The 22,129-nt window shown below is 41.9% G+C and overlaps 1 protein-coding gene across 9 annotated transcripts in view; it reads right to left on the reverse strand.

The window, feature by feature from the left end:
- The window catches only part of CR2 (complement C3d receptor 2), a 34,018-nt gene that overhangs the window by 10,730 nt on the left and 1,159 nt on the right, over nt 1-22,129 (reverse strand). For 2 of the 9 annotated variants that reach the window (XM_060643960.3, XM_078441397.2), the window contains exons 2-21: nt 15,484-15,663; nt 14,074-14,173; nt 13,571-13,656; nt 12,599-12,997; nt 11,423-11,599; nt 11,239-11,341; nt 10,501-10,586; nt 8,924-9,313; nt 7,369-7,557; nt 7,185-7,284; nt 6,849-6,931; nt 5,933-6,343; nt 5,180-5,356; nt 5,010-5,100; nt 4,637-4,713; nt 3,187-3,594; nt 2,415-2,591; nt 2,253-2,340; nt 1,817-1,899; nt 465-857 (exon numbers count right to left, since the gene is read on the reverse strand). In XM_060643960.3, the coding sequence (XP_060499943.3) occupies nt 465-857; nt 1,817-1,899; nt 2,253-2,340; nt 2,415-2,591; nt 3,187-3,594; nt 4,637-4,713; nt 5,010-5,100; nt 5,180-5,356; nt 5,933-6,343; nt 6,849-6,931; nt 7,185-7,284; nt 7,369-7,557; nt 8,924-9,313; nt 10,501-10,586; nt 11,239-11,341; nt 11,423-11,599; nt 12,599-12,997; nt 13,571-13,656; nt 14,074-14,173; nt 15,484-15,663 (3,798 nt within the window). The other 7 variants (XM_060643961.3, XM_060643962.3, XM_078441400.2 and 4 more) reach the window with 7 other exon arrangements.

Raw genomic sequence — 22,129 nt, forward strand, 5'->3', positions numbered from 1 at the left:
TGGGAGGTAACCATTATCCTCTCGTGTACTTTTGCTCAACGCACTTAGAAAAGGGGAAAAAGGGGCGCCTGGGTGGCTCAGTCGGTTAAGCGTCCGACTTCAGCTCAGGTCACGATCTCGTGGCCCGTGAGTTCGAGCCCCGCGTCGGGCTCTGGGCTGATGGCTCAGAGCCTGGAGCCTGCTTCCGATTCCGTGTCTCCCTCTCTCTCTGCCCCTCCCCTGTTCATGCTCTGTCTCTCTCTGTCTCAAAAATAAATAAACGTTAAAAAAATTTAAAAAAAAAGAAAAGAAAAGGGGAAAAAAAGAATCAGATGAAAAGACAAGACAAGGCAGGTATCTTGTAAAACAACGTGACTGTCTTTGCTTTTACATGCTTTTCTGCAGTTCAAATGGCCGGTGGAGATTCAAAGCCCTTTCCTTTATTCTCTGCACCATCCCATACTTAATTCCTTAAAATATCTTACCCATTTTGATACAAGTTGGTACACCTGGCACCCACTGGTTGTTGGTATGACACCTAATCAAGTTACTGCCATTCATGATGAAGCCGGGATTGCAGGCGACATATACTATGTCATCGTGGGCATATGAAGAACGAGTTTTGTTTAGCTTATATCCATGTTTGACTTCTGGGTTAGGGCAGTGGGTCACAGGAGGAGATTTGAAACACTGGGGGGTAGGTCCACTCCAAGACCCATGTCCGTTAGAATCAATGATGCATCGTATATTTTTCTCTCCCACAAGGGAGAATCCCTGGTCACATTCATAAGAGACTTCATTTCCATATAGGAAGCGTTCTGCCATCACACCCCTGGGCCTTCCGTGGTCAATCACTGGTGGAGGCGGGCAGTGAACGGCTGTAGAAGAGAGTTAGGAAATTCTACTTCAGTTGGACAGTCTTCCTTCAGGCACGAATGAAACTAGGCAACTGTAGGTATTACACAGAGCGATAAAATAACTTAGATTTTAGGACCCGGGTTATACTTTCTTGAAAACAGCTTTATTAGGGGTGCCTGGGTGGCTCAGTCGGTTAGGCGTCCGACTTCGGCTCAGGTCATGATCTCGCGGTCTGTGAGTTCGAGCCCCACGTCAGGCTCTGTGCTGACAGCTCAGGGACTGGGGCCTGCTTTGGATTCTGTGTCTCCCATTCTCTCTGCCCCTCCCCCACTCATGCTCTCTCTCACTCTCAAAAATGAATAAATGTTAAAAAAAAATTTAAATATTTAAAAACAGCTTTATTGGGGCACCCGGGTGGCTCAGTCAGTTGAGCCTCTGACTTCGACTCAGGTCATGATCTTGCACTCTGTGAGTTCCAGCCCCGCGTCAGGCTCTGTGCTGACAGCTCAGAGCCTGGAGCCTGCTTCGGATTCTGTGTCTCCTTCTCTCTCTGCCCTTCTGCCTCTCATGCTCTCTCTCTCTCTCTCTCTCAAAAATAAATAAATATTAAAAAATTAAAAAAAACAACTTTATTAAATTCTCTATGCGACTAATACATCATACTCATTCAAAAAAAATTCAGGAAACACGATGAAGTCTTCAGAAAGGAATAAATGCGGCTATGCTACCATGAACTAGAAACCTAGGCCATATATATATTTTCTTAAATCTTGAGCAGATATACGGCAAATACTCAGTTCCTACTTGGCAACTTCATTTCCCAGTGTCAGTGCCCATCAGACACGGAAAGATTTGCCTTATCTTATGTACACGGAGACTGAACACACAGACCACTGAGGTAGTTATAGGCTAGCTCCTCAGTGGCCTGCCCTCTCTAACCCCCTACTGCCCCTCCAACAACTTTTTTTTTCTGACTTACCTTTACAAAGTGGAATCTTCTGGAACCAGACCCTATTCTCAGCATCTTGACACTTCTGATAAGCATGTCCAGTCAGCCGGTACCTAGAGAGAGACTGTAATGCATTTCCTCTTCCTGATAGCACATCTCTGCCGTCTCTCTTCCTCAAATCACAGATGCAGAGGCATTTCTAAATAAGAACTTCGGGGGGACAGGAGCTAAAACTCTCGGCCCTCCAAGCACAAAAGCTACTTTAAACAAAGTTTTTCGCAGCACGGTTATTTCCATGTCAAGAAAGGACTGAAAAGTCCTAGATGTTAGACCTTTAGAACCTCACGTTCCCTGTGAGTGCGACAATGAGGGACTTCTAAATGGAGTCACCAAGACAGGTTGAGGATAGGATTAATGCATAAAACTCGTGGAGACCCTTCCCAAGAGTGGACCCTCTTCTACTCACCCCTCTTGACAGGACGTATTAACCAGTACTACGTGTGAGTGAACAGGAGGCTCTCGAAGATCTTCTCTCACAGGTTGACACGGTGCTTCTGGACGAGCAAAGTTTGAGTTACTTATACATGCCTGATATCACAGAGAAAGACAACTCTGGAACTGAAAGTACCTTCACACCGAGGGGCAGAAGGACTCCAATTTCCCGAAGGCATACAGTGAATGGATTTGTTTCCCACCAGCAAGTAGCCAGGGTCACAGGTGTAGTCTACAGTCATCCCAGAGACAAAAAGGACCCTATTTCCACCTGTATGCCGACCATGCTGGAGCCCAAAAGGTGGCTGGCAGCCTGAAGAGAAAACTCCCCACATAAATACCAACAACAACAACAACAAAAAGGAATTTATACGTGAGAACATTAAGTATACATCGTTCGACAGCAGACAATCTGAAACTTAAGCCAAAGACCACGAAGTGCTAATTCATTACTGAATGTTTTCTGCTCTTTTGCAGGAACTAGGCGCCTTTAAAAAGGTCGGGAAACAGATGCTTAGCTACAGAGAACAAACTGATGGTTGCCAGAGGGAAGGTGGTTGGGGGGTGGGTTAAATAGGTGACAGGGATTAAGGAGGACACTTGTGATGAGCAGCTGATGTTGTATCACCAAGTTCTACATCTGAAACTAATATTACACTGTATATTAACTAACTGGAATTTAACTAAAAACTTGGAAACCATAAAAAGGTCCTCTCATTACCTACCCTGAATACATCACAGATCCATGGGGGCATTCACATGAAGAATATATAAAACCACATAGAACATTCCGTCACAGAATGGAAGAGATGGGATAGTAATGTGTGCATGCTTGCCTTTTTCCGTGACTCCAGTTTTGGGTTGGAGATAATAGGAATAAATAAATAAATACCTCATTGGGTCGTTACCTTTTTCACAGACTGGTATTTCAGGATCCCAGGTGTTATTGGCTTTGCAGCGAATCTGACTGCTGCCCTTCAGAGTAAATCCCTTATTACACTTGAATGTCACACTGTCATTGTAGAAATATGGGGCTTCCTTGCCAGATATCTTGTATCCGTTTGCCACGTGGGCAGGTGGACACTGAACAGCAGGGAGGGAAAGTTTACAGACAGGGGCAGGGCCACTCCAGATGCCCCTCTCTTGGTCATTGCTTATACAACGGATGGTGCTCTCTCCAATGAGGACGAATTCCACTCCGCTCTCTGGCCCAGGGTTGCATGTGTAGGTGACTGTGGTACCATATGGAACATTTTCAGAGGAACTCCTGGTGTGTTTCCCATTGTAGATCACAGGAGGTGGCGGGCAGGTGATTTCTGGAGAGAGAAGAATTTACTGTAGAATTCTGTTCCAGTATTAGGCACAAAAGAAGAGAAGGGAGGCTGGTTACAGACCTCTTGTTATCAGGTTTCCTGGAGGATATGGATGAGTTTTGATGGTAGAAGTTACATCAAAGCTCATTATGTGTGTAAAATGTGATTTAAACAGATATCATAGCAAAGATCTTTGTAACGGAAATCTTTGTTTAAAGTGAACATGTACATCAGTATCATGTTGTGAGGCAGTAAAGTCCAGTAGAAAATAAGCCCCCCGTGTTGGGCTCTGTGCGGATAGCCCGGAGTCTGGAGCCTGCTTCGGATTCTGCGTCTCCCTCTCTCTCTGCCCCTCCCCAGCTTACACTCGGTCTCTCTCTCAAAAAATAAACATTAAAAATTTTTTTTAAATCATTGTTTTTTTAAAAATCACTAAGAGGTGAATAAAAGGCACAGGGGAGTAGAATTAAGCTTTTTTGAGTATCATCTTTGTGCTGATGTGATATGATAGGTTATGCAAGAAAGACTGTTGATTGAGCACCTATTTTGACAGGCAATTTTCTTAGCTACTAAATAGGAATAGTACCACTTAATTCTAATAATGTGGAAGTCTGCAGCCTTAGGCTAACTTCACAGGTAAGAGTCTAGGATTTCCGAGAAGTTACATAAATTGCCCAAGGTCCAATCAAGCAATAGCAGCAGACTCTGGGTTCAGATCCCACACGATTCCCCTTTCTCCCCACTAAACTCCAGTGTTCCCTCTATCAAGGATGGTGGCTCATATACTCACTGTCCTTATTACTCTTATACTCCTCAATCACAAAAGAGAATCAGAAACTAAATAGGTTTACATTGCTGGTCATGCTCTGAAGTAGAAAGAGGGGACAGCAGAAAGACAGCAAGACTGCACAACTAGAAGCGGTGACAGAGTGAGTCAAATAGAATCTAATATTCTTATTCCCGTAACAGGGCCTCAAGTGAAAATCTCCCGGGAAACGCATACATCTTACCCTGTTTGAGGTCCTCCGTAATTTTTGCTACTCACCTTCACAAAGACGACGCTCCATAAACCAAGGAATCGCACCTTGACACAACTGATAAACACTCCCACCTAACCGGTACCTGGAGACAAAGAGTCATGTCATTTTGCCATCCGGTGCCCACTAAGCTAAGCAAGAGCTATTGGCTCAAAGCGGACTCCCCACTTTTAGGATAAGAAACAACAGGAGCAAAAATGTAGCCAGCATCAACACCATCCACCCATTGCATGGACAGAGCTTCCAGGCATGGAACAACGGCACAATCAACCCTTCTGCAAACGTGTGACAGGGAAGGGTCTTTGAGATAGATGCTTGCAACAGAGCTTGTAGTGTGCACTGATAAGCCAGACTTGGTTCAGGCTGAGAGCCCTCACTCACCCTTCATCGCAAGAAGAGTTAACATCTGGTCTAATAAATCGATCCCGGGGTCTCTTAAAGACTTGTTTTTCTATGGGTTCACACTCTGCCACTAAGAAAAGAGAGCGGGATGAGAAATCAACTCAAGGCAATCTCAAAACCACAAAACATCTGCATTCAAAGCCTGGCACCTTTGCATTCGGGGGCGGTGGGTGTCCACACCCCGTCAGAGGTACAACGTATGGATTTTTCTCCCACTAGCACATAGCCAGGGTCACAGCTGTACTTTATGGATGTTCCTGGCTCAAAGCGGACCATGTGTCCATCTTCCTTTTGCCCATTGAGGATTTTAGGAGGGGCTTGGCACTCTAAAGGAAAAGAAGAAAAATTTTCTTATATAAACAACTGAAAGAAACAGCCAAAGAAATTATCATGAATATCTACAATCCGCTCTGGTGGCAGTTATATGGGATACAAGTAATCTGTGCAGTCCAGTTTGGGGTAATTTTAAATCAGTGGTTCTCCATCTTTTTTCTTTTCTGCATTTAGTTCAGTTTCCATTTGGTGCTCCAACTCCCCTCCTGTCTCTTTGTTTCTCAAGGAACGATCTCATATGTGTTTCATGGGATATATCCGTGGGGTAGAGGATTTGTTGACTTCTCTTAAAAAAAAAATCAATACTGAGACAAAAAAGCATTTTTTTTCCCCTAGAGAAGTGGGCAACTTAGTGATCCTCAGTGTTTTTTCTCCCAAGGATGCTTCCACAAAATGAAACAATGGTGGGGTGATGATGTTAAGAAAACCTATATAATTTATATTCACTATATTTAGTAGAATCGAGGGGACTAGAACCTGGAAAAGGCCCTGCTTAAATCTATAACCCCGTCTTCTAACTCTTCAAAAAGATGAATTAGTAGCACTTTTCTGAGTATTGGAACACCCACCCTTTTCACAGACAGGTACCGATGGCTCCCATGCACCTTGGCCATTACATCGGGTCACCTTGCTGCCCTTCATGGTGAAGCCAAATGTGCAAGCAAATACCACGGTGTCATTATAGGAATATTGCTCTTTCCATCCAGATGATATTTGGCCTCTTGGGATCTGGGGAGGTGGACACTGAATGGCAGAACTAGAAAGTTCACAGCGTGGGGCAGGGCCACTCCAGACTCCTCCAGTCTTCTGACTATTGGCGGTACAATGGATGGTTTTCTTCCCAGTAAGGATGAAGCTCACTCCTCTCTCTGGGTCTGGGTCACAAGCATAAGTGACCATGCTTCCATATGGGATGTTCCCTGAAGGGTTGCCTGTATGCCTTCCGTTGAGAATAGAAGGAGGTGGCCCACAAAGAATTTCTAGAGAAATCAGAAATAATGACAAGATTGCAGCTGTACAGCAAACAAAGAACGCCTCAGATGTTGCTTGAAACCGTGGTCCCATCCAAGGTTCAGGGACAGTGATACTTGAATCTGTAATATATCAATCAGGACACCTACAGCAGTATAATTTTAAAAGTATGATTCGGAACTTTATTCTTGACTATATCTATTAGCATGATCCTTTGATTTCTTCTACTGAATATACAATCTCCTTTATATGCCTGGCCTGGCTGGCAAGTCTCCACAGTTTCCAGACAAAGAAAAGCCTAGGAACCCCGTTTTACTTGAGGAAGCAGGGAATAAAGAAGTGGCTGAAGAATGCTTCAGTGAAGAGCCTATCCCTTCGAGAGGTCTACGTGAGATCTTTGCTCGATGAGATTCTGTATAGTAATGACTGAACCAAAAACTTTTAGTTAAGCTGAGAATGAGGTGTTCTGGTCAAGGACCAGAGAACTAGCTGCAAACCAGTTTCCTAACATACCTTTGCACACTGGCATTCTGGTCCAAGAAGCACGCTGTCCAGCAATTACACACCGACTAGAAGGTTGGCCTTGTAACCAATACCTGGAGACGGAAGGCGGACGTTCAGGACTATTAAGCAGTTGGCGTTACAGGGCAACCGCCCCCGCTTAAAACCCAAGACAAATGCACTTAGTTGACACGTACCAACTCCTTTTATAAGCATTCTCTCTCACAGCCTCACTCACACCAGGCTGTCCCTGCATCCTCATGGAGGAGCCTTGTGCAGGTGTCACGGGTCCTACCGTGCACACATAAGCCAAATGAATTAAATCTCCCAGGCCCTGCCGACACTCACCCTTCATTACAGTAAAAGTTCACAGTTACACCAACCCGAAGACTGGGAGGGCCCTCTATCTCTCCATTGAGAAACGGTCCTGGAGGTTCACACTGTGCCTCTAAGGAAACAAGCCAAAGGTGAGCGAAGCCTGGCAAATCACAGAATAGCCCAAATTCTTAAAACTGGTTGCAAACTTAGGTACCTTTACACCTGGGAAGAGCAGCGCTCCACTTTCCTGAAGACAGACACCTGATGGTCTTTTCTCCAACGAGCAAGTAACCAGGTTCACAGCTGTAAGTCACAGACAATCCTGGGGCAAAGGAGCCAACACTCTCCCCTGTGTGATGTCCATTGGGGATCTTGGGAAGCGATGGACACTCCCGCGGGAAATCTTTACATGCACACGTTAGGAAAAAGGCTGTCAGATGATACATCCTTCACAACCTAGACTTTGACTTAGAACAGAGATCCAGACAGAAGACATGGGGTGGACGGTAAACAGTCATCACTAATTTTCAACTCAGTCTTTTCAAGATCAGGCAGGTGTGGTTTAAGTGTATGCATTTTATACCACAAATGGTACTGTAGTTTTCATTCTTAGTTACACTTTATGTGTTACATTTGCCTTGTGAAAAATTTCAGTTACCCAAAGAAGTTCCTTTACACCCATACTGTCCTCCTACCCTTAGCCTGTTCTCTGCTCCAAGAGTAGCAGGTTATCATTTACGGGGGGATCCTCAAAGACATTAGTAACATAGATTTTGGGGATCCTATATATGATACATATCTACACACAGGTATGTGTACCTGTTTAATTACACAGTATGTGTAATACTTAATACGAATTACTCTATGCCTTTTCTTTGCCTCATAATCTGTCTATATGTATAGATCTATCTAAATCTTTCTAAAGGCCTCATTGTTTTCCATGGTCACCCCATTTTGTGACTATCTTAAGATCTTCCCTACCTCCAAGATTACATACTTACCTATGCATAGATAGACCCATATTTTTCTAATGAGTCAACAGTGTGTTCAACTCAACTGATTTAGAGTTGGTCAATAGTGTTCTTTATTAAGAAAATAGCTAATTTTGATGGTATAGTTTTTGCCAAGTATTGCCAGTCCGTTTAATTGTAGAACTGAAATTCAGCTTCGGGTTTTGGCAGTGACATAAACCAAACCAAATGAAAAGAAAATTAAGAACTTACAGTGGTCCCTGTTTTCAAAGGGATTTGATTTGAAATGCGATGACTTAGTAGGTGACTTGGATAATAGTGGATCACTCCAGAAAAAATCCACAAAGACCATAGATAAAAGGGGCATCATTTCTGCCAGACTATCCCAACAGCTATTCAAAGATGCGTTTTAAATCCATTGCGTACATCTTGCTATTAGATCCCACATTTCTTCTCAATTTAACAGTAACCCAGACACGCAGTTTAAAACCATCTAATTCCCACATCCCAACCAACATTGGCCCCTATTCTTGTGAGATCTATTCCATTCAGTTATTAGGTACGTTCACAGTTACATCTCCTCCTTATTCTTTGCTCTGTGGATGGTTGTTGAATGAACACTTATATCCCTCCAGAACTAAGGACAAGCCAGAAACCCTAATTTTCACCCTCTTCCCTTCCTTCCGCCCTCACCATTCACATGTCCATACTGTTCTTCCTTCAGAATAAAAACTTGATCTGCACAGAAATGCAAGGCTCCAGCCTCCCCACTTAGCATTGTGTTGGGTTTTTACTTACCACTCTCACAGATGGGTAGTGGTGTTGGCCCCCAGGTTCTATTTGCCTGGCACCAAACAGATTTGTTGCCTTTCATGGTGAAGTTGGTATTACAGGTAAATGTCACGGAATCACCATGTCTGTATGGTGGTCTAGATGTTTTATCTCTGTATCCCCCTGGTACTATGGGCTCGGAGCAAAAAGAATTTTTATTATAATATTCACATACAGGAGCACCTTTATCCCAGATGGCCTTCACTTGGTCTTTACTTATACAAAAAATGACTCTGTCTCCAATGAGGCGGAAGTTACCAGAACAAGTGTACCGTATCACAGTGTTAAGAGGTATGGGACCAGAAGAATAACTACTCCAACCATTTTTGATAGGAGGAGGAGGGTCACAAGAAATTCCTGAAAAGTAGACAAGGAAAGATATGGTCATACTGATCCTGACAACGAAAAGATCTAAATTTAGATAAAACGTCCAAATACAGGTCATGTCATTTTTTTTTCAGAAACAGATATTTGTGTAATTTGTTTCTTACTCATAGTCTGTGCTTATCCCCAACCTCGTAAGTTCTTACCTTTCTCCCAATCAGCAGCAAACAAATCAACTGGTCTATAAATACCATCCCGACCAAACAGTAACAATGAAACAGAATTTATTGAATAGTTGTGGATCTCATCAATCTTAGTAGTGAAATAAAAGGCAAACAGCACACGAAAATAATCTTAGTCACATGTTAATCACATGTGGGGAGGCACCATGCACTAATGAAATTTGGGCTCAACAGACCTGGTTTCAAACCCCCACTGTCATCAATAGCTGTGTGACCTTAGGCAAGTCTTAACCTCTCTAACCCTCAATTTCTTAGTCTATAGTAGAATTCAAGCTACTTCATAAGGTTACAAGAAGCAGCCAGTGAGCTAAGAGTACCTAAAAATGGCAAGCACAATACCTGGAACATACTAATAATTCAATGTCTGTTTCAAACACACAACTGGGGCCACAAGTGGTGAGAACACATTCTGTTTTGCTAGTGAAGATACTACGGCCTCACCACAGATCATTTGTCATCCTTTGATGCTGGACGCCTTTAAAAAAGCCACAGAAAGTGATCAGAGGTTTTGAATAATGACCTCACATCCTTTATTTAGTTGTCCTAATGCACAAGAAGGATATTGATGGTTTACAGCTGTGTTGATATATGCACACCTTTCCTGAATGAGACTCAGAATGAAGGGAAAATGGCCAATTCCCACAACTTATGGCTGATTTCCATTTAGCTCCCAAGAGTTGCTCATCACTAGAGGAACTGGCAAAAGAAGACATAGCCAACCCATTTCAACACATTGGTGCTACTCAGTTTCAACAGGGGGAACTTTCAAAGCATTCGTCTTTATACATATAGAATATCTAATACAATAGGTAGTCAAATAAATTTGGCTTTGGTCTGCCTCCTAGAACATAGAGAAGACTGGCATCCATACATTCAAAGCACACGTATGAAGAAGATGTTATGATTGATAAATGCACGGGAATACACCAAAAATCAAGGGGTAAGATCCATACTTGATGATTTTTGTTTTCTACTCACGTTCACAGACAGGAAACTTATTATTCCAGAGTACTCTCGTTCCTTCTGAGACACACTGACTAGAAGATTGGCCATTTAATCGGTACCTTAAACAATAAGGGGTAGCAAATCATCACCAGAACAAATCAGTTCTCGGCTGCATGGAATTAATCACTTCCCTCAAGTACGTGTTATTAATGGCCTCTATTTTTTAAATCATTTCTGACTTAAGGAAAAAGTCCAAGTTTGTGAATCAGCTCAGCTATGTGATGACTTCAGACCAGGTAAAAACACAGAGGGAAAAAAAATTCCTAACAATCATATTCTGTTTTTGTACTCTCCGTTTCCTCTTTGGCATCCAAATGTCAAGATTCTCTTTACCATTTAGAAGGAAAAAACCTCAGTTCTTAGTGAAGAAAACGTCAAAGACCTTGCTCCCTAAGATCATTCCAAAGAACCCCTCTTAGTGAACCCCCATTATTCTCCATAATAGGAGCCTTAATTTCTGACCCTAAATTTTGCTTTTTCAAATGGTTAAAGGACAATTTCTAGCTCTCTCTGGCTATGCACAATATATACAGTTGGAGAAAATCAACAGGATTTGCTTAACAATGGAATTATGAGTCATATAAGGTAAAGAAAATAAGAGAAAAAAATCAGAAAGAGCAAAAAATTTTTAACCATCTTTACAGATTTTTCTTTGCAATGCTTAGCTCTATATTATACGTCTCAATTCAGGCCCTCTCACCTCACACTCACCCCTTATCACAAGCAAACGAAACCTCTGCCCCAAGCTTGAGATTAGGGGGGACCACCACACGGCCATTGAGAAGTTGGTTTGGGATGGCATCACATGATTTTGCTAGGAAAAAAGAGACAAGGCTGGCACATGAAGAGTAGGAAACAATTGAGTTTCCTGAAGATGGAATAGAGATTTAGGCACCTTCACATTCAGGGGCTGTATGGCTCCAGGTTCCCAAGGATGTGCACTGAATAGGGTTAGTTCCAATGAGGGTGTAGCCAGGGTCACAGCTGTAGGACACCTCCTGTCCAATTGGAAAGAATTCCTTATCCAAGATGTTATAACTACCATGGTTGATAGGTGGAGGTGGTAGACACCCTGAGAAAAGAACAGGACCAGAGGTCTTTTATTCCTGAAATAAGAACTTTCTCCTCTACAACCTAAGCCAACTTGAGGTGTGTAGGGGTGGGATGAAGGTGGCATGTCAACTCTCCTAAGCGGAAGGCAGAGACTCCTTCGTGTGGGGTGGAGGTGGCGTGGAACTAACATGCATTACTTCTTTAGATATGATGAACCATGAAACTCTCTGCTTTCCCTATCTTGATCTATGCTGGAAAACATTACACCCACTCATCATTTTCCATTTTATTTAACTAAAAAGGTCTCAGGTATTCTCTCACTAATATTGTAGCCAAGGGAACCTAACTATTATAATACATTTTTATTGCCAAAATCTACCTCTTTCTTCCTGCTGTCCCCAAACCAGGTTGATGAAGTTCCTGAGCCTTGTGGGAGGGGCTCCCAATATTGTCATGTTTTTAGTAAGTCAGACATTTCTTAATAAGAGTAGGGGAGAAAGGCAGAATGGGGAAGTGACTCAATCTTAATTCTAGCCTTATTCCATAAAGGCCACATTTTCAACAGGAGCATGTATAATGTCTACAGTATTTTTAATCAAATTATGATTTGATTAAAATCAGATTCTGATTTGATTTGATTAAATTGACATCAGTCAATTTCCTCTATTGGCATGGCCAATAGGATTCAGAGTTTATTTTATCCTCATTTAAATAAAATCTAATCACCTATGTCCTGGAAAAAAAATCTCTGATCATTGGCTCTGCTTTTCTTCGCTTTTCAAAGTGTCTTCTAATTTGCTCTACACTAATGCACATCTCGTACTGTCCAAGAATATAGTAAATTTCCTACTTCTTCAACATTTAGATATTGCTTTGAAAGTATACCTTCAAATTCTTTAACCAAGATACCGAACTACATATACTATCTTTCCCCTTCTTTTTTCCACAGGTACCATGTATCTATTTCTCTAAAAGTTTCATTTTGTTTCTAGATCCCCAGAATTTCAGACCAACTCACCCTTAAAGCACTTTGGCAGTGGAGGATTCCATTTGCTGTTTGCTTGGCACCATACTATGTTGCTGCCTTTCATGGTAAAGCCAGGCTTACACCTAAACATCACAGTATCATTTAAATAAAATGAACGTCCAAATCCAGATTCTATAATTCCGTTTTCGACTTCTGGAATTGGGCAATTGACTAAAGTAATACACTGAGGGGGAGGGCCACTCCAGATGCCAACTCGATTGTCTTTGCTGGTACAATATATGGACTTCTCACCCACGAGGTCAAACAACTTTTTTCCATTCTTTCCAACGTGGCACTTATAAGTCACCACCATTCCATAGTAAAAGTTCTCTCTACTGCTGCTGTAAAAATCCCCATTGGAGATGGCTGGGGGTGGTGCACAAGGAATAGCTTTTGGGGGGTAGGTGGGAAAAAAGAGAAGGCATTTAAATGTTATACCTTCTTGGAATCTTGTCTTCACTCTTGCAAACCACACTTCAATTCAGCCAACAATTAACCCAGATTGTTGAAACTCTACATCCTCATCTCAAAGATGGTTCTAAATAAGAAGTAGCAAGGTAGGAAGATTCATGGAACTGGCCTGAAGAAAACTTAAAAAAAACCTATGATCTGGTCACCAGTCGCCCCTTCTACTGCAAAGTACAGATAAACTATTCTGGGAAACACCTAGGATGGCCGACATTCTGCATAGAATAAAGATGGCAGTGTGTAATCTCATAGTGTATTTTAGATTCAAGCACTTATTCACTATGAAATAACTTATCCTGTAAGAACATTAATCGAAGGAAAGTGTGGTGAGACTGGGAGACATGGAAGAAGATAAACCACAGCTCTGTACCCAGAGCTACCCAAACCAAGTGTAACTCTCCTGGGTACTTGTTTTGATGTGTAGATGCCCAATTTCCCTCTAGAAGGGGACAAGAGGAATTGCCAAGGGTATGACAAAGGGATCATTTTACTCACATTCACAAAAAGGCATGTCCTTATCCCAGGTTACAATATTGTCTGAGATAATACATGTAGCAGATGAATCACCAATGAGTCGATATCTAAAGACAAACAGATGAGTGATCATCTCCCAGCTAGATGTACATTTTAGGAAAGCTTAGTTCTTCCTCTACTGAAATAATGGCAAAGAATAGATCATCATGGAAGACAAGTAATGGTGATAAACTAAGGACTCATACAAAAAATTCAACAATCTGAAGCCAAATGACATTTGGCTCCTGGTCAGTAATGCTGGAGATGTAAAATTAGAAGACGAGTAGCCCAAATTTCTTTCTCTTCTAGTGGGTATTCTAGAAGTGTTGTCTCTGGAGCAGATCAGGGTGGTAATTCTCTTTTTGCTTATCTATGTTTAAGGGTAAGTGGCAATTACTTGGATCTCTTTTGGAAAACTGATGGTTTATGGTTGAAACCACTGTTCTAATACCCATGTATTCTGGAGATGTCTCCTGCCAACTCACCCTTTATCACAAGAATATGTAATTGTTGACCCAAACAGGACACCCGTGGGTATGAGGACAGAGCCATGGAGGAGTTCTCCAGGACTCCCACATGATTTACCTATAATGGAAAACAAAACAAAATTTGGGACTGGGATTTGGGGGATGTTCTGTGTTTCATATTAGATACAACCTGACTGGACTTGCCAACTAGCCTACTTAAATTAATTCAAAGATAGTTTTGATATCTACAAAACTTCTATCCTCCAAAGGGTCAGTCAACTTCAGAACACTATCTGTTTGAAGCATGCACTCTCTATTTCTGAGCATGGATGCAAACATTATTTGTGGTCAACCATAATTTATAATCTGTATTTCCCCTTTTTTATATCCTGTCAGTTGATGGCATCATCTACCAAGTCTGTGGCTTAAAAAACCTCACAGACGTCATTTCCTTTCTGTAACTCATCCTCCACCTACTGCTCTTCACTCAATTGGTTACCAAATTTTAGCGACTGGATTCCAGAAATCTCTCTCCAAACCAACTATGTAGTCATTGCTGTAATCTCTCATTGGATCATTGAGTACCAAAATTTACCTTTCTATCTTTGGTCTCCATTGGTTTCATACATCTTCTATAGCACAGCACACACTATCTTTTGGAAGCACAAATATGGCCATGCCCCTCCCCACACTGAAAAACTTACAATGACTTACCACTGTTTATTGGGGAACAAATGCATGGCCCATCAAAATTAAGCTTCAGTGCACTTAATTAACTATTATTCCCCACTATGTACCTTATACTCCAGCCGCATTGAATTTTTCTATTTTCCAAAGATGTCCTGTTCTTTTATAGCTCTATGCTTTCGAATATGCTATTTCCTCTGCCTATAATGCCTACATTTGCCTAATTCTCCAAGACAGTATTATTTACTTCCCTACAGAGCTTTATACCTATACATAAATTACATCATAGTACAGCATTTATTTAAAAGTCAGTCTTTACAGCTAGTATAGGAGCTCCTCAAAGGCAAAGACTAGCTAATTTTTATGTGTATTCCCAGCCCCATCATCTAGCCTAATGCTTCACACCTGATGGTTACTAAAAAATATTTCTTGAATTGAATGGGACAAGAATGAGTTGACACACAAGTGTTCCTTGTATACTAACTCTTAAGCTCATTTAACACAGTATAGAGACTGTAGAACAAAGCTGTGGAGATTACAGGATAAACAGGGCTGGCCAGCTGTGATGATTTAACCCCAATACCCAATATTATTCTTGGGAGTAAAAGAAACACGGAGAACCCAGGAGCACCCTTCATTTGAAATCATTTAGTAATTTTCTGGTCTTTCACCTTGAAAATAACAGGCTATCTCACAGAGGTACAGATAGACCCAAAGATGCTTCTATTACAGATTACTCACGTTGACACAATCGCTGAGGATCTGACCACTTGGAGGTTTTTAGGCAGGTGATAAGGAATGACATCTTGATATACCCAGGAAGGCATTCATATTCCCAAGATGTCCCAACAGCAAACTCAGACTGATCACTCTGAATTTTAGGCTTAGCAAAATGATACCTTGGCAGGAACTTACACTGACCTAGAGACAAAGACCACAGGAATATCAAAACTAGGAAAGGCTAACACTGCTACTCTGCTGCTTTTTTGTCACCGATCATCCTGACAATTTTGATCTTTAGAAAGTAATCCTAAAATAGGGCAACATTTTCTGGGACAAAGAACATATGGGTGAATATACAGAGATATAAGCTCAGAAGTTCAAAGACTTTTTAGAATGGACTAAGAGGAAGAGCTCGAGAAAATAAATTTTTACAAAATCCCATAAGGACCTTGGAGTTGTTTCATCTCCTTAAAGACTCATTAAAAAAACTAAGCCTTATAAATCAAAGCTTTTCTGGGATAGCACAGGGAACAAAAGTGCATCAGAGACCTTGTAAGCTCAGCACATGTATGATCTTCTAAAATTACTTTAATGAATTAACATTACTCTGTTAATCATTAAACCTTTAGGTCTTAGCAAGACGAAAATACATTTATTAATTCTTCATTACTTTATTCCATTAACCTAATAGTGTAATAGGCCTCTTAAGAGACCACAGTATATAATTCTGATGGGTACTAGATAAAAGGAACTAGTCATTTTGAAATAGTTCCCTGTGATTTAAAATAGTATGATGATGATGATGCTTAATGAAACAAATATCATCATAGGTGATGGGTGAGAAACTGTAACACCTATATACTTGAGGATGTACCTGGAAAAGTCATTTTTCTAGGCATGAAAGAGAGCTCAAGTTTCGATGCCAGAATGGCAGAATATCTGAATATCACATTTATAAATCTTTCTTTTTCAAAGAAGTTTGACACAGGTACAGGTGAAAGTCCAAGAACAAACATGAACGAAATGACACAAAGGCAAACGTAGAGCTCCCAAGGTTGTAGCCAGACTCGGCCTTTCGGTAGCCAGGCACTTCTGTTGGAGAAGTCATAGACAGGGTCTAAGAACAGCCATCACTGTCAGGACCCAGATCACTTGTAGGTCTTCTTCTAGTTCTCTCAACTCCTTTGTTTTTCTTCATTAACCCCCACAAATAGCTCCAATTGCATACCTGTGCAAAACAGCAAGACTCTGTAGGGAAAGTAAAGGTTTGACCTCAACGAACACCATCTTCACGATCCTGGTATTTCTTGTACCAAGTCATCCTCAGCAAGTGATTTAATCTCTAAATACATAATGTGAATAGGGGCAATACCAAATAATGCTCTACAAACCGGAAAGCCAATTTAAAGTTGTAATAATCAGTAGCAATGACATGGCCTGAGATGGAACTGAGACCTAAAAGCAGCAAGAGCAGAACACTTTATAACATGATCTTCTGGGGTGAAAGGAGAGAAGGGTCATACTTTCTGGATGGGAAATAATGATAAAACCTTATCCCCGATAAGAAGACTCGAGGACCCTGTCTCTTTTGGGGGACAAGAGTTATTTGTAACGAATTGCCAAAAATCTAGCTCACAGAAAGAATTTCCATCAATCATGGTCTCTGCCATCTCAGAAAAAAAAGGTTAGTCCCTGAGCCATTGAGTAAGAAGACTTTTCTTCAGGGTCACTGTACCCCCTTTACATCTTTCTATTATCAGGAGGAAAAAAAATCAGAGTAGATCGCGACTGGATCTAAAACAGAGGATAGTGGTTAAGACACCGACATATGCATTCTTCAAAAGGTGTTGAAAACTAAAGAGGCCAAGCAGTTCCTGGAGAGCAGGGATACATTTAACTCTTTGCTTGGGTCCAAGGGGCTTTACCTAGAATTGCTTAGAAATCCGTTCGAAATGAATGAAGAACACATATATAAGATAATAAAAATGAAAGGGAAAATTAGGTCAGAAGGCAGATAGGAAAAATTATTATTGAGAACGAGAATTATTATAACCAAATGCTTTAACAATGGGTTTCCTGACTAGTCATTTTTGTTTTTGTTCTTCCTTTTTTTAAATGTTTTCTTTTTTATTTTGAGCGAGAGACCACGCACAGCTGTGTACATGCTGGGGAGGGACAGAGAGAGAGAGAGAGAAGCCATGCTGACAGCCTGGGGCCTAATGTGGCGCTCGAACTCACGAAGTGTGAGATCATGTTCTGAGTCAAAACCAAGAGTTAGACACTTAACTGACTGAGCCACTCAGGCGCCCCTGATCATTTTTGAATGGCAGTTATGCATATTAACCAAGGTACTGTCCCAAACACAGGAGACACTCTAGTGAACATTAGAAACAAGGTTCCCACGCTCACCGAACTCATACTCCAATAGAGGGAGACAGACAGACAGGTACTACCAGTAAATAAACGGTATGTAAAGGAAATAAATGGGGCGATGTGTCACAATGTAACGTGCCAGAAGGAGGAGGGGATGGAGAGGAATTCGACCATCAGCTTATGATGGTTTAGGAAGGCCTTTGAAGAGGAGGCATTTGGGTTGTGACCGGAGAAGGAGCCAGTCAGGTAAAGCATGGAGTAAAAGCATTTTAGGCAGAGGTCTAAGAGCAGGGATGGATTTGTTATACTTTAGGGATAGACGGAAGGCAAGTGTGGCTCTAATGTAGTGATCACAACAGAGTGGTAGGAGATCAAGTTAGAAAGTTCAGCGGTGGGGGGTGGGGGGGGTGGGTTCATATTAGGCTTCAGAAAGAAGTCTAGATGCTCTAAGTGGAAGCTACCAGAGAGTACAAGCAGGAGAGTCACATGACCCGATTTACCTTTTAAAAAGAATATCCTGGCAAGTGAGGATAAGTTTGGAATATATTTTACAAGTAGAATTTAGAACAAAAACTTCTTGTTGCATTAGATGTGGGGGTAAGGAAATGGCAGGATTCAGTAATGTCTTCTAGGCCACTTGTAGTGACTTGAGCTACTCGGTTGATGGTAAGACCATGAACTAAGATGGGAAAGCACCAGTGTGTGTGTGTTGTGGAGTGTGTGCGGTTGGTTTTATGTTAGTCTTGGTATATTTAACACATTTACTGGGAACCCATATGGAGACGCAGGAGGGAAGTTGGCTGTACAAACTTTCCACTCAGGAGAGAGTTCAAGACTACAGATAGTAAATGAGCCATCAACATATAAATAGCATTTAAAGCCATGAGACTGGATGAGATCTCTTAGGAAAAAGGAATGGAGAAAAACAGGAGGCTCAGGGCTGAGCCCCCAAACCCTATAATATTTAGAGATAGGGCAAACAGACCCAGAGCAACCAGAGAGGTACAGAAAAAAAAAAAACTTGATAAGAGTGCCCTGTTTTGGAAGAGGAGAATGAAAACTGTTCCAAGAGAAAAGAAAGAGTCAGCTTTTGCTGAAAGACTGAGACAGAGAAGGATAGAAAAAATGGCCATTGGATGCGTCAGCATGAAGGTCAGTGGTAACCTTAGAGAGAGTAGCTTCGGGAGAATGTGGGAGAAGGAGCCTGTCTGGAGTGGGCGAAGGAGATAAAGAGAAGTGAGCAAGTAGTCCATGAGAAGTTTTGCTGAGAAGGATGAGAAGAGGGCTGGGAAAATGGAGTTTCACTAGGCCATGAGAAGTCTTCTGACGACCTCAATCAAGAACGTCCCAGCATATTTAACTGCTGGTGGGGATGATCCAACAGGGAGATACAAATAGGTGATACGAGATGGGGTATACGCAGAAGTCAAGTCCTTGCACACCGTAATTCTGAAGGAGGAGTGGACTCCAGTCAAGAGAAAGGATACTTTTTCCATTGTTACAGGAGGAAAAAGAACGTTCTTACTAAACTCCTTGTTATGTGCTAGTGTGAGGGATTCATCAGGCAGTAAGACAGATAAAGACCTTGTTTTCATGGAACTTGTATTTCAACGAGAGAACAGACAAGCCAGCGAAAAAATAAATAAGAAGCTTTCATAGGATGAGAGATAGGTGCTCTGTGGAAAACAGAACACGGTTGTGTGATAGAGCGTGACCTGGGGTACAGACTACTTCCGATGAGAGTCAGAGAAGGGTGACAGTGGAGCAGAGACCTGAATGTCGAAGAGACAGGCAAGGGATGATACGCAGGATGAGCATTTCAACGGAGGGAGCCCCTAGTGCCAAAGCTAAACAAACGTGACTGTGTTCAAGGAACGAAACGAGGGCCAGTGTGGCTGGAACAGAGGGAGTGAGGGAGGAGAACAGAGGATTTCAGAGACAGACAGATCTACGGTCAAGGTTAAAGAGCATGGATTTGTTCTAATGTGATTGGAAGCCCTTGGCAGGTTTTAAGCAGGGGAAAGAATCTGAGCTCAGATGGAGATAGATGATTGGCAAATAAGGGAATTCCTATTTAATGATTTTGTTTTCTTAGTGTAGGATGAAATGAAGTGGTCAGTCTAGGCAAGAGTGAAATTTAAGAGCAGGACATTAGAATCGGTTTATGCAAACAGACAAAAGGGGAAAAGCGGGAAAACACTCTAAGAAGGGAGTTCACTTCCCTTATGACTTTGCTCATAGCAGTGCATCCTATAGACACTTGCTTCAGAATCTTCCAGAGTACTTGTTAAACTCAGCTTCCTGGGCCACACCCCAAACCTATGAATCTCTGAAGAATGAGATGGAACCCAGGAACCTGAATTTTTAAAAGGCACTTCAATTCCTCAAAAAATTAAAAATGGAACTACCATATAAGCCAGCAATTCCACCTTTGGGAATATATCGAAAGGAAATGAAAACACACACTCAGAAAGATCTGCACCCCCATGTTCATTGTAGCATTATTTACAATAGCCAAGACATGGAAACCACCGAAGTGTCCATCAATAAATGAACAGATTAAGAAGTTGTGATATATATATACACAATACAATATTATTCAGCCATTAAAAATGCCAGAATCCTACCATTTGTGATAACATGGATGGACCTTGAAGTCATTATGTAAGTGAAGTAAGTTAGACAGAGAAAGACAAATACCGTATGATCTCACTTATATGTGGACTCTGAAAACAAACAACAAACAAAATCCAAAGAGCCACACCATATTCGTAGAGAAAGCGATCAGGTTGGCGGCTACCAGAGGCGGGACTGGGGGAGGGCAAATTGTAAGAAGGTGGTCAAAAGGTGCAAACTTCTAGTTATAAGGTAAATAAGTACTAGGAGATAATGCTCAACATGGTGATTCTAGCGGATGCTGCTGTAGGATACATAGGAAAGTTAAGAGAATAGATCCCAAGCATTCTCATCACAAGGAGAACTTTTCGTTTCCCTTTTATTGTATCTCAATGAGATGATGCATGTTAACTAAACCTATGGTGGTAATCGTTTCCAGTATCTGTAAATGAAGCCATCATGGCTTAAACTTATACAGTGATGTATGTCAATTATTTCTCAACAAAACTGGAAAAATCACTAAATTTTGCAAAAGGTACCTCAAGAGTTTCTTAAGAATGCTCAAGGTCAAGAACTGGCCATGAGCTAAGGAACGGTCTGCGGGATGTACACAGTAGAAGCAAAAGTCAGAAGGGATGTGTGGGCACAGCACCAGCAAAGGACCGTGGTGGTGGTGGCAGGGGGGAGGGGACAGTCAGGCAATAGGATGAACAGCAGAAGCGATGGGGAGTCAGGAGGGGCATGTTTAGATGAGATCCAATGACAAAAAGCTTGAAAGGCTGAGGCATTAGATTTTTTTTTTTTTTTTTTAATCCCACAGGCAGTGGGAAGCCCTCTTACATTTTTGAGCAACAGAGTGGAGTAATGAAAAAAACATATCTAGATCTAGATCTAGATCTAGATAAGATATGTTAAAATGTTGGTGGTCACCACTGGTAAGTTAAAGGCGGGTATCAGAGTGACTGGTAAGAGAAGAGGCTGTTACACAGGTAATCAATCATATGCTCAGGATTAGAATATTGGTGTGTGGGTGCAAAGACAAACAACGGAAGCACATTAGCTGGAAGCAGGCAGGGAGGCCTGGTCGTTCATGAGTCTGCAGTTAAGTGGCCAGAGAGGACGGTGGCACGCTGGTACTGGGCTGGGACGGGGGAGGGGGGGGCGGGGAACTCTCGGGCATACTTGGAAGGGGCGCTGAACTGGCAGGGCCGGTGTAGAACCTGATTTTCTTTTCCTTTTTTTTTTTTTTTAATTTTTTTTTTAACATTTATTTATTTTTGAGACAGAGAGAGACAGAGCATGAACAGGGGAGGGGCAGAGAGAGAAGGAGACACAGAATCGGAAGCATGCTCCAGGCTCTGAGCCATCAGCCCAGAGCCCGACGCGGGGCTCGAACTCACGTACCGTGAGATCGTGACCTGAGCTGAAGTCGGACGCTTAACCGACTGAGCCACCCAGGCGCCCCTAGAACCTGATTTTCAATGGATAATATCCTCTGCAAAATTTAGTAACAGGAACAGAGCGTCAGTGAGAAGTCAGGTCTGGAACCGTGCCATGCAGAGGTGTTAGAGAAAGTTGTGAACGTGCACTTGTTCCAAGGGAGTTCATGCGTAGGAAAGAGAGATGAAGATGTTGGTCTGGGGGAAATGTCCAACTGAGGGCCCGGAGAAAGCAG

The sequence above is a fragment of the Panthera onca genome, chromosome F1 (genome assembly GCF_046562875.1).
Source record: "Panthera onca isolate mPanOnc1 chromosome F1, mPanOnc1 haplotype 2, whole genome shotgun sequence".
Classification (NCBI taxonomy): Eukaryota; Metazoa; Chordata; class Mammalia; order Carnivora; family Felidae; genus Panthera; species Panthera onca.